Genomic DNA, 12,904 nt, shown 5'->3' with positions numbered 1-12,904 from the left:
AAACTTTGTTTAATTTTGTTAAAAAACTAAAGTAGAATTTCAGTGAAATGGGGCAAACCCCTTCTGTTCAAGGAAAATGTTTAGAGAGCATTATCAACATTATAAAAAGCCAAGGATTGATTATAATTTTGGAGGAGATAATTGAACTTTTAAAAACTGTGCAGGTCATATGTCCTTGTTTTTCTCTGGAAGAAGAATTGGATCTAGATGAATGGGAATTAGTAGGAAAGCAATTAGGTGAACATTACAATTCCAAACCAAACTCAATTTCCAAAGATATACTTCATACCTACAATTTAATCCAAATGGCTTTAAAAATTGTTATTCTAAAGGAAGAGAAGAAGGAGCAAATTGGGGAGGTGTTGACTAAACTAGGTGAAAAGGATGAATCAGATAACAATGAAGTTAAGTACAATTCTGAGCAACAGGAGCATTTCCCATCTCCTCCCTCAATTAACCCTTCAGGGGTGGAGCAAGAAGGAGGAGGAAAAGAGGCAGAAACACAAACAGAATCTCCTGTGAAGCAACCTATGACAAGATTAGAAAAAGCATTGGTTAAAGCTAAGAGAGAAGAAACAGAGACATTAAGACACTCCTCCAAAAACAAAAGAAAAGGGAAGCCACAGGTAGCCCTAGAGAACTTCTAAATTTAGTTCTCTATACCATTAATTTTCTAATTTTTGACAAAGAAGCACTGGCTCTGACAGACAGGTTTTATAACTCACCAGAAGGGCAGTGTCCAGTGCGAGCATCTACTGTCCTTAGATAATCACCAGGTGATGTGGAGAGACCCAGAAAGTGGTGAATGGAAGGGACCAGATAGGTTAACTGCCTGGGGGAGAGGGTTTGCTTATATTTCTTCAGATGTAGAAGGAATCAGATGGGTGCCAATGAGTCGTATTTGCCTTGTCCATTGGAGAGAGACAGAAAAAGAGAAAGACCTCAAAACAAAGGAGAAAATCTAAGAAACATCTGACACTGAAAGAGCATGGCTAATAAGAAGACTGTTAAAGAACTTTAAAACCAGCAGGAATCATTGGATTTCCTAACACAAGATGAGACTAATGGACAATGGAGTTATGGACATTTATAAATTCTCAATTTATGATTATTTGATTATATTATTTGTTACATACTTCTAGCATGTATTATGTTACTATGTTACTATGTGTTTATGTAATCTGTGTAATTATGTGTAATGCCTCCCATATTGATGGATTTATATTTCAAGGTCATGACCACCCTATATTCTAAATCAAAAGAAAGGGGGAGATGTTAGGTTCTTACTAAGTGCTAATGAGATAATGAGATATTAGGTTCTTACTAAGTGCTAAGTCGGTACTTAACAATTCTCTAGTTCCAGCCTTTGGGGGGAGTTTTACCCCTTTGAACTTCTGGGGAGGAGCTTGCATGCTTAGGAGGAGCAAGTTCATTGGTTGAAGTATTTTTTCCCAGAAGCCCCTGAGTTATTCCACACCCATTCTCTGGGAGGATAAAAGAAGCAACATTGAGCAAGGGAAAAAAGTCTTCTACTCTAGGTCAGAGTTGGCGGGGCTCTCTACAGGAAGAAGAATCTGGCCAAGAGATGGAGTTGAGACAGCAGATCTCCTCCCAGAGAGCGATCGGCAGTTTCTGGAGACAACAGAACATTACAAATAGTGATTTGGAACACTTTCATATGAGTGGAAATAGTTTCAATTTCATCATCTGAAAATCGTCTGTTCATATCTTTGGACCCTTTATCAATTGGAGAATGGTTTGATTTCTTATACATTAGAGTCAGTTCTCTATATATTTTGGAGATGAGACCTTTATCAGAACCTTTAACTGTAAAAAAGTTTACCCACTTTGTTACTTCCCTTCTAACTTGTTTGCATTAGTTTTGTTTATACAAAAGCTTTTTAATTTGATGTAATCAAATTTTTATATTTTGTGATCAATAATGATCTCTAGTTCTCTTTTGATCACAAATTCCTTCCTCCTCCACAAGTCTGAGAGGTAGACCCATTTTGATCTTATCTTGGTATGTGGTGTTAAGTGTGGGGCCATAATCGGTCCCTTCTTCAAGGGAGTTGCTTCCCTGGATGGTGCTTGAGACTCTGATGGAAGCAGGACAGGAGGCTATGGGAGTACTGACACTCTCAGGGCTGTTAGGTGCTCATCTTCCTCTTGGTGGCAGTTGGTCCACAGTTGTTGCTGATGGTAATGAGGAAGCTGTTTCTTCACAGTGAATTTTTTTTCCATCAGTGGCTGCAAGAACCAGATGAGAAACAGGTCCAGTGGTTTGGAGGTTAGGGCTATTCTTGGGGATCCTAAACTATCAGCTCAGAGACTTGAGATAGTAAAGATGACCAAGGGTTTCCTACACTGGGAGTCCCGTAACACTGATGAAATCTGTTCCAGGACAAACCAAACAAATCAACAGTAGAAGTGCATAAGTAGAGAAGGCTTTGTTAAGCCCTTACAAAGTGTGAGAGATCCTATCCAAATGGGAGAAAGGGGAAGGAGAATCAAGGGAAAAAAAACTATTTGAGGTAGTCTTGAAGATGCTACATGGTGAGTTGCAAAAAGTATTACATTTAGAGTCATGTTTTCTAAAATTTCTTACAGCTGTTCTCAATCTGCCATGCTTTGAAGAATGGGTGGGATTTCAATTGAAGACTATGAGGGACACGGAGGATAAAGTAAGGTATCAAAGTTGTCATCAAATGAGCACAATAAACAAAGATTCAGAGGCAGCTAAGTGGCCCAATGGACAGAGTTCAAATCTAGCTTCAGATGCTTACTAGCTCTCTGAGTAAGTCACTTTACACTACTTACTTCCCTGCTCCCCTCCCCAAAAAAAGATAAACAAAGGTTCAGTGGCAGAAGAATAAGGGATGTCTTTATGGAAAAGACAGCAGTCCAGGTTAACTCCTGTAGTGTACTTGGAAGGAAGTAATAGTATGAAGAACAAAGCTGAGTAGGAACCAGATTGTGAAAGGCCTTCAATGCTGTGCTAAGAACTTTGGATATTATTCACTAGAAAGGGGAAACCACTAAAGGCATGAATACATGTGGATGACTATTCCCAAGCTGTATTCCTTGTCCTTCCTATGATAAACACATCTGAAATACAAATCACAGTGCACAGTGCTGAAATGAAGATTTTGTCCTCTTGTTGATTTGAGTAATAAAATAACTAAGACACTCAAGTATAATACTGGGATATCCATAACCACATACTACTACATGCACATATTTGTTTGATTGCCTGTATTATTTTGAAGTTACTAGCAGATTACCTGGCTCACAGATGGTTCTTTTTAAATGCTAATTTATTGATTGAGTGATTGGAAGCTCCAAAATGAGACATAGCAAACATCAGGGAGTTATTCTTTGTCCAGGAATTATTTTCAAAGCAATTTCTGAAGTCTTAGGGATGAGTTTAACTATCATTTCAGCTCACTAGGGAACATTTACTAATTAAGTACTGACAGCATTTTGCCATCTTTTCTAAAAGCAAAGTTCTGAAAAACTGCTGTAATACAAAATGTCTAAAATAAAAGAACTAAGAAGACCTTTGAAGTTTTAAGCTGAAAAAGACAACAGAGATCATCTATTACAGCCTCCCTATTTTATAGATGGTATAACTAAGACCCAGAAAGGGTATTTTCAGGACAACAGAAGATGGGCACTATGCATATCAGTACACTTGCAATTCAATTTCCACTAGACTGAAAGGCACTGCATTTGAAATTATAGAACTTGGATTCAAATATTAAATTTGCTATACACTATCTTAGGCAAGATTTCGTATTTTGGAATCTGAGTTTCCTCAATGGTTAAAATAATAGGATTCAACTAGATTCCAACTTCTTAAACTGTGGGTCACAACCCCCTTATAGGGTCTCATAATTAAGTATGGGATCACAGAATTATGATTTATTAAGAATAAATGTTTGATTTATATACCTATTTTACATACCTATATACCCAGAATCATCTAGAAATTTTGGGGGCAAAAAAGGGTTGCAAGTGGAAAAAATTTAAGAAGCCCTGAGCTAGAGTACTCTAAAGTTCTTTCCATTCCAAATCTATGATCACATTATGCTACCAGAAATAGAAAGAACAACATCACATATCAATCTGGTGTCTTCATAGTCATCTGAAACCCACTCGAAAATGGCTTCTTTCCTCTTTCCTCTTTCTCCTTGTCCAAATCCTTTTTGGCCATCTTAAATATCTGGCAGGTACTTCCTTCTTACTTTCTGTGCCTACTAAGGTTTTTTTTCTTCTTTTAAGATGTACCTCAAACATTATATTCTTTATAAAACCTTGACTAATCATTACAACTGCTAGAACTCTTCCTCCTAAACTATCTACTGTTTATCCACCTTGTTTATATTGTATTTATTAACTTTATGTCATACAGGGTCTTTTTAAATATATTTTTACTCTTGCATTAGAATATAAGCCCTTTGCCAAGAAGAATTATTTCATTTTTTGCACTTGGACCTGGCATATAGTAGGAGCTTATTAAATACTCTATTAATTGACTGGTTCCATTAGGCTCAGCTCATCCCCCATCTCCTCCAGAAAGAATTCCCTTAATCCTCCAGCCCACACTAACCCACCCCTTCTTCATACAGTAGACAGCTGAGTGGCCTAGTGGATAGAGCACCAGAGTCAGGAAGACCTGAGTTCAGATGTGGCCTGAAATACTTAACAAGCAGTGTGATGAAAGTCAAATTACTTCATCTCTGTTTGCCTTAATCTCCTGGAGAAAGAAATGGCAAACCACTGCAGTATCTTTGCCAAGAAAACTCCATGGACAGGATAGTGCACAGGGTCAGGAAGAGTCGGACATGACAGAACAACAAGAAAATCTCTAGAATGCTCAGTCCCCTAAGAGTCCCAACTCTCTAATTTAGGACTGGATGACTATAAAGGGTATCTTGTATCATTGTTTACTTGCTTCACATGCTGTGTGCTTCCTTTGGTTTCCCCTACAGTGCCAGACACATAACAACAGGTACCCAAGCAACGCTTCTAGATCAGTGGTGAAAGGATCTGCAATGGGAAAGGGAAAAATGTAGACTTCCCATAAGAATGTTTATGACACAGAGAGGTTTCAGAGAGAAACATAGCCAGTTCAGGAGAGTGGGAAAAGGTTTATAAGAATTAAAAGCAAATGAAAGAAAGCATATAGGTCAGGCATAGAATCCAATCTCTCACGACTCAAGTGCAAACAGTGTAATCATGCTGGGGTTTTCTTTGGTTTCAGGTTTTGGGCCATTTGGACGCCACCCTGTTAATTCTAGCTGGGAAGCAGTGAAGGTAAGAACAATCTAAACGAGTCACATGCTTGGGGAAAAGCCGATGCCTTCCGGTTCTCCTGAGAAACAGCTCTCTGTGGCCCTTGGCCCAGGGCACTTGCTTTTGTAACATAATCCAAAGAGGGAAGGAAGGAAAACACTAGCTTGTGCCTTAGTGACTGAGTGAAAAATGAGAAATGCTTTACTCTTTATTCCTTTCAAAGCAGTTCTCCCACACTTCTTATAAGTTAATAGCATTACCTCATGTAGATTTAGCACTTGACAATTTACAGATGAGCTACATGCATTATCTTACTTGATTCCCATAGCAGTGCTGGTATTATTATCCACATTTTACAGAACAGGAAACTGAGGCATGGGGAAAGTAAATGACTCGCTCAAAGTCATATGGTTGTTATGTAACAAAGCTTGGACATAATCTCAGCCCCCCAACTCTGAACCCATTGCTTTTCTAATCATAATGTCTTTCTGAATCTGTTTCACATAATAGCTTTTGCTTTTTCATAAACAAATAAAACTAGTGAGATATATAAAGGATGGGATATGATTAAAATCAAGAAAAAGAAAACAAAAATTTTTATGTGAAAATATTTATGTGATATGTCCCACAAGATGGCTAACCAGACGCTTTCTCCAACCCCTTCTTACTCTGAAAAACAAAACAAACAAACAAAAAGCAAAAAAAAACAAAACCCCAGAAGATGAATTATGTGGCAGATGTAGACTAATTAAAGTTGAATCCACAGGATTAAAAAACGAGGAACCCCTACAAAGTACAATCCTTCTGAATTAACTAATACTGGAGTTATTTTTAAATCACTCACTCAACACCCTTCCCCCATAATTCTCCATATGAGGCCAACTATGGGCTTGTGCTTGAGGCAAATATTAGAGTCTCTTACTGCTGCCGAGACCTCAACCCTTACAACAGACATTCCTGCCTTATGTGGAAATTGAGAAAGGTGTGCTTCCTTCTGCTTGGGGTACTCCTAGGTAGGGATTCCTAAGGCTCCGGAGACTATCTGGGAAGCCCTCCCTGTCCTATTCCAACCCTGACAAAAGCGGCAGAGTACAGTTCCTGGCACATAATAAGTGCTTAATAAATGCTTGTCAACTTGACTTGACATTCAGCCCAGCCAAAAAGGAAAAGAATGAGAGCCAAGGGAAGAGGTTGGGCAGAAGAACAGCATGAATGGCTACACCAGAACTGAATGAAAGGGGACTGAAATCCATCTGGGGCCAATCCAATATGCCCCAGATGATACTCGCAGCAGGGACTGAAGTTAATGAAACATAAATCTCTTACCATACAGGGAGGCTGCCTCAGCTTTACAGTTTAACTTTGGAAGTATACCTCTCAGGAAAGGAGGGAAAATCAGAAAGCAACCGACAGGAGAATCTAAGGGAAAGAAAGCTGGAAAATGAGGACTTCAAGAGGAAAAAAAGCTCAATAAAAATCTAGATCATAAAGAGATAAATCAATAGTCTGAAATTAGAAATATGAGTACTAAATGCTCAAAGAGATTACAAAGCTTTCTTAATATAACTTTGCCTCAGATCTATAAAGTAAATTTGTGCAGCAGAGTCCAGTTTTGTGCCCATTCTGTGCTTATAAAATGGCTTGTACATATGATCTCAGGTAGAGAGAACTATCTGACAGTGGGCTGAGGTTTTAGCTTCCAGCTCTGTACTAATAATTCCTCTCCCACTCCCTTTAATGAGTGGTTCCCATTGATGTCCCGTACCCTTGTGTAGCAAAGGACACCAAGCAACTTAAAGGCAAGATCAGTCACAGGTGTTTATAAAATGAATATTAATGTTCTGGCAAATGTTCTCCTCTATCAAATTTTTTTTTAAAGTATAAGTAAAAAAAATAAAAAAGTATAAGTAAGGCAGGGACAGGATCGGAACCATAATTCTTTCCTATGAGGTTTTTTCCTACTACTGAAATGAATATTGACAACACTTACCCTTCCTTCCCTACTAGTGACAAACTGCTTTGTATGCTGGCTGTCCTAGGCACTGGATTTCATAATTGTGCTGTTGTCATTATCTGCCTTTCCCTCTTCCAACCTCGTCATGTCCCCTTGCTCTGCCATCAATGTCCATCAAAAACTATATTCCTCTCAGAAGGCTGATTTTGTTATTATTTTTCTCTCTTTCCAAACTGGGAAGGACTACAAATCTCAGAGAAATTTGAGGTCACCTTACTCTTGTAGTTACATTAATAAATATTACACTAACAAAGGAAAATGAACCAAGCCTTATGAAACACAGAATCTTTTGAACTCTTGAGAGCATCAAACAACAACAAGAAATGCCAGAATGGTTCACAATAGAAATGAAATCCATTGGAAATGTGAATGTTGCTCTCAATGCAAAAACAAAAGGTCTCAATTAACAAATTAGGGTAAGGAAATGAAGCTATGGTCAAGAGTTCCTTCAAAGAAATAAAAAATGGAGTAAATGATTTGGATACAAAAATACCAAAGTAGGGAAAATCTAGCAGATAGGAAGCAAAAAGGTAACAACATTAAAAGGACATATAATCTTTGTTCAAATCATAGGAATTGACATTGAAGAAAAGATTTGTAGAGACAGTTTAATCCTCATAGGTCTTCCAGAAGAACACAGTGAATTCTTTAAAAACATAAATGTTGAAATATTAAATTCTCAGAGGACCAAAATGATATCACTGTGGTAGAATTGAGTTACAATGTGTCCAACTGTGGTTGATCAGACCAGTATGAATTTAGAATGCTCTGCCACAATTTGGATAGAAATAGTCCCTGTGAACATTTGGGGTGACTTCTCTAACTTTGTGGATCTTGTGTTTTTTCCTAAGCTAAGTCAATTCTGCTTTACTCATAAAGCACAGCACCTTCTCTGATGAGGGCATGCTATGCTGGACAGTCCTATGTCAGTGTCTCCCATATCATACAATCAATTTTAAAGCTTTAAGAGAGACCTTGAAAATGTCCTTGTATCATTTTTTTTCTGACCATCTTGTGAATGCTTGCCCTGTATGAGTTCTCCATAAAATATCTTTTGGGGAAGTATACGTTAATAAACTATGAGATTGTAAGAAGAACCAGACAGGATGTAAGCCAATATGTGGTGCAGAGTGCTGGACTGATCATAGACTTATCCTCTCCAAGCTGAATATTTGCATTCAACAAAAGCTGCAAACCCAAGACAAAAAGACTACTAGAAGAATAAATGTCAACAGATTAGAGCACATCTCTGAGAGGGAACAGTTTGTTGCCAACTTGGAGGGTAAGTTGGCAACAGCAGAGCAGAAAAAAAGTGGAGAGCTTTCAGAGATTTGGTGTACATGGAAATATTAAGACAACAGTATCATTTGAATAATGCAGGATTATTCTTCACCCAAAGGGAACTCAGCTGCAACCACAAAGGACTAACTGAAAAGCTAAACTTCTACCCTATCCTCTTTCCATTTCATTGGCTCACCATTACCTCCAAAAGCAAATACAAAAATATTTTTTGGCGTTTAAAGTCCTTTATGATCTAGCCCCTCCCATCTTTCTAGTCTTTTTTGTACCCTATTCTTAGACTGGTAATCTTTGACCCAATAACAGTGACTTCTTTACTGTTTCTCTAAAAAGATACTCCATCTCTGGGCTCCAGACATTTTCTCAGACAGCCCATGCCAGGAAATGCCCCCTTCTCATTTCTCACCATTGGCTTCCATGACTTCCTTTAAGTCCCAACTCCCAATCTCTCTTGTTTCTGAGTACCTTCTCTCTTTTGATTGTTTTCTATTTATCCTTTGTCAATGACTTGTTTGCACATACTTGTTTGCTAGTTATTAGCCTCTCCCATTGGATTATGAATTCCTTAAAGGTAAGGAGGGGTTTTTTTTGTTTGTTTGCTTTTTTTTTTTTTTTTTTACCTCTTTTGTGGTCTTAGCACTGAGCACTGTGCCAAACACACATAATAGGGGTTTTATAAATGTTAATTAACATCTAATCCTTGCAAGGAAGTGAGGTAGCATTGGTCTTCTATAATTTTTCTTTCCATCCATGCTTATCCTTTATAATTTTATAATATTCACTTTTGTGTGTGTGTGTGTGTGTGTGTGTGTGTATGTATGTATGTGTGTGGTTGCTTGCATTGTTTTGCATTGTTATGATCACTATTGTTTTCTTGGCTCTTAACATTTCATTCTGCATCACTTCATGTATATCCTTCCATTCTTCAATGTGTTCATCATATTTTTCATTTCTTACAGTAGGTAACATTCCATTACATTCATGTACAACGTTTGTTAAGGCATTCCCTATTCGGTAAGCATTTATTTTGTTTTCAGGGGTATAGATTGTTTTCAGATACTACTGGTATGAGGGCTGCTGAATCCATTTTAAAGTCTGCTTTCCATCTTTGGTGTCTCAGGGATCTGTCCCAAGCATGTGAAGACTTTCCCTGATGTAAGGGGCAGATGAGATCAGTTCATTCCAATGGCCATGAAGTGTCCACAGCTGCAATGGATTAGACACTGAAAATACCACTATTTCTCAAGCTATCATCAGTCATATTGACTCTGTCCTGCCATTGGACAGCAATGACTATGAAAAGGAGAGAGATTAATGATTTCATACAACCCTGTCTTACACGCAATTTTCACACGAATCAAAAGACATCATCCATACCATTTTTCCATTTTTACCCATCTCAAAGGCCTGCAGCAATAGGCAAGTGATGAAGCAGCAGTTATACTGGGAGCTATAGTTACAAACCTGCACACAGGTGGCTATAGCTATAAGTTCATCTTTTCTCTGGATGCAGCAGTGGATTTGGCGGTACCCTTTGTTTCTGAATAGCCATTTAGGCATCAGATTGCTCACCTCCTGCAATAAGGAAGGAGTCAGAAAAGGTGCCCCCCAAATTGTCTGCTTACCTAATCCTTACCTGATTACTGCAACAGGTAAAGATCCCGGTAGGTGAAACACAAAAAAATGTACAAAAACTTCTTCAAAGATGACTTCACCCACCATTGGTACATGGAATGTGCACTCACTTAAAGACAACACAAAATCCAGTAGACCTGAAAGACAAACAGTTCTTATTGCGAGAGGACTCAGTAGATAAATAGCAGCCCAGAGTGAAATAAGGCTGGCAAATGACCAGCTTCCTGCAGTTGGAGCTGCATACTCATTTTTTTGAGTGACCACTGTGGGGGGGAGCACCATGAAACTGGTTTAGTACAGTCTAATTAGTTCAATCAAAACTGATCTAATCTACAAGGTTGTATGTCTGCCATAAAGAGTGAACAATGGCAATATGGTTGCAGAAAGAAACCATCCTCAATGTCTATTTTCCCACCATGAAGAGCCCTGATGGGAGCAAAGAAAAATTTTGTGAAGACCTGGCAACCCTTATCCTCAGTGTGCCAGAAGGGCACAGGCTTTTAATTCTGGGTGACTTGAAAGCTAGCATAGGCACAGAATAGTATACATGGCAGGGAGTCCTTGGGAACTGGAAAAAACAACAGCAAAGGTCACTTACTACTGAAGACTTGAGCATCTCACACCTTGTCGCCAACATTTTCTTCTGTTTGCCTAAATAATAAAACTGTGCATATACTCTTGCAGCAAACAGTGACATTTAATAGACTGTAAGAAGAGACAGACAGCTTGTGAGAACATGGTACTGGACTGCTCTTACCCTCTCTGAGCTAAATTGCATTCAATAGGAAATTTCCCATCAGTTGGGGAAGACTGAACACGCTGTGTTACATGAATGTAATGGAATATTATTGTGCTATAAGAAATGGTGAGCAGACAGATTTCAGAAAAACCTGAAAAGACCAACATGAACAGATGCTGAGAGAACACTGCGCACAGTGACAGCAATATTGTGCAATGATCAAATATGATAGATGTAACTCTCTTCAGAGATACGATGATCTAAGACAATACCAAAAGACTCCTGATGAAAAATACCATCCACCTCCAGAGAAAGCACTATGGAATCTGAATGCAGATTAAAGCCATACTATTTTTATTTTTGTGTTGTTTTTTGTTTTTGTTTTTCATGGTTTTCCCCTTCGTTCTGTTTCTTCTTTCACAACATGATTAATGTGGAAATGTTTAACATGATTGCACTTGTATAACTTAACAGATTGTTTGTTGTCTTGGGAGAGAGGAGGAAATGCAGGAAGAAAAAAAAATGGAACTCAAAATCTTTTTTTAAATGAATTTACAACAACCCTAGGATGTAGGTGCTATTATCCCTCATTTTACAGTTAAGGAAAATGAGGCAGGAAGGTTAAGTGAGTTGCCTGAGTCATAATGTCTGACACTGAATTTGAACTCAGGTCTTCCAAACTCCAACACCAATTCTCTATCCACTATGTTACCTCTTGTTTCTAGCCTTTTGCTGTGGAAGGAGTGGAAGAAGATAGAGAATACAGGAAAAGCAAAGAAATATTATGGAAATTTGTGCACCATATAATTGGACACATAAGTAGAAGTCTATACAAATAAGAAAAAAGACATGAGAGGAGCAATTAACACTTAAACCTCAACACTCATCTCCACTATTAAAAGGAGGGAAGAATATACACATATAGTTGGATATAGGAATATTTTCACTCCACAGGGACATAGGGAAAGATGATATCAAGAGAGAAGGTACTTTAAGGGAAGAATTAGTGCTACACAAAACAAACTTCAGGATGTACAAAAATAATAGCTCTTTTCTAGGTGGCAAAGAATTGGAATCTGAGGAATGCCATCAGTTGAATGGTTGCTCAATCTATAGTATATGGAGATGATCAATAAATATTGTTTAAAAAAAACTAAGGTAATTGGAAAAAATAAAATATTATTTACCAAAAATGTATTTATTATGCAAGATATTGCCAGAAGACTTAAAATGTCAATAGATTAGAGTGTTTATCTTAGTGTGAACTGATCCAATGGCAGCAATGGAGCAGAAAAGGAATGAGCAGCTTTCAGAGATTTGGTATACAGCACTATATCTACTCATTTGGGTCAGAACACTAGCTAACATCAATATTGATCCAGAATGAAATCCAGAAGCAGCTGAATGAAAAGCAAAAAACTCCATAGAGCTTACCAACAGGATAGTTCATCCATCTCTAAGTAGGCAGCATTTCCATCAGAAATAAAGTCTAAAGCTTAGAAAGAAGCAGGATTCTTGGCTCATTAAGAAGGCAGATGGGATTTAGTTCTAAGCTGATAGTAACAATCCAAAGCACTTTGGGGATGCCCTGAAAGCTATTTATGTGCCAAAGATGTATGGAGCATCTCAACTACATCATACTGATAGAGCCACATCAATTCATGATAAGAACATGATCCTGGAGAGATGGACAGAGTGTTCTCAACAGAGTAGAGTTAATTAGTGATGAAACCATTCAGATTGAAGTCAATCCCTCTCTAGCCAAATTTCCAACTGAAGAAGTTTAGAATGCCATTAGATTCCTCTCCTGTAGCAAAGCGGGATTTTTTCAGCTAAAATTTATAAGGAGTTGGGAGGATCTATTGCACTTACAAAAGCTGACTAATTTTCTGGCTTATATGAAAAGAGAAGGTTATCCT

The 12,904-nt window shown here is 38.0% G+C and overlaps 1 protein-coding gene across 3 annotated transcripts in view; it reads left to right on the top strand.

Annotated features, from left to right (window-relative positions):
- Window positions 1-12,904, top strand: part of PGPEP1L (pyroglutamyl-peptidase I like) — a 104,870-nt gene that overhangs the window by 20,863 nt on the left and 71,103 nt on the right. For 2 of the 3 annotated variants that reach the window (XM_074295050.1, XM_074295049.1), the window contains exon 3: window positions 5,267-5,319. In XM_074295050.1, coding sequence (XP_074151151.1) covers window positions 5,267-5,319 — 53 coding nt within the window. Of the gene's footprint in view, window positions 1-2,613; window positions 2,798-5,266; window positions 5,320-12,904 lie in introns of those variants that run through there. The other variant, XM_074295051.1, reaches the window with a different exon arrangement.

This window comes from Sminthopsis crassicaudata, chromosome 2 (genome assembly GCF_048593235.1).
Source record: "Sminthopsis crassicaudata isolate SCR6 chromosome 2, ASM4859323v1, whole genome shotgun sequence".
NCBI lineage: Eukaryota > Metazoa > Chordata > Mammalia > Dasyuromorphia > Dasyuridae > Sminthopsis > Sminthopsis crassicaudata.
The sequence above is the reverse complement of the archived record's forward strand: the minus strand, read 5'-3'. Positions and strand labels throughout refer to the sequence as shown.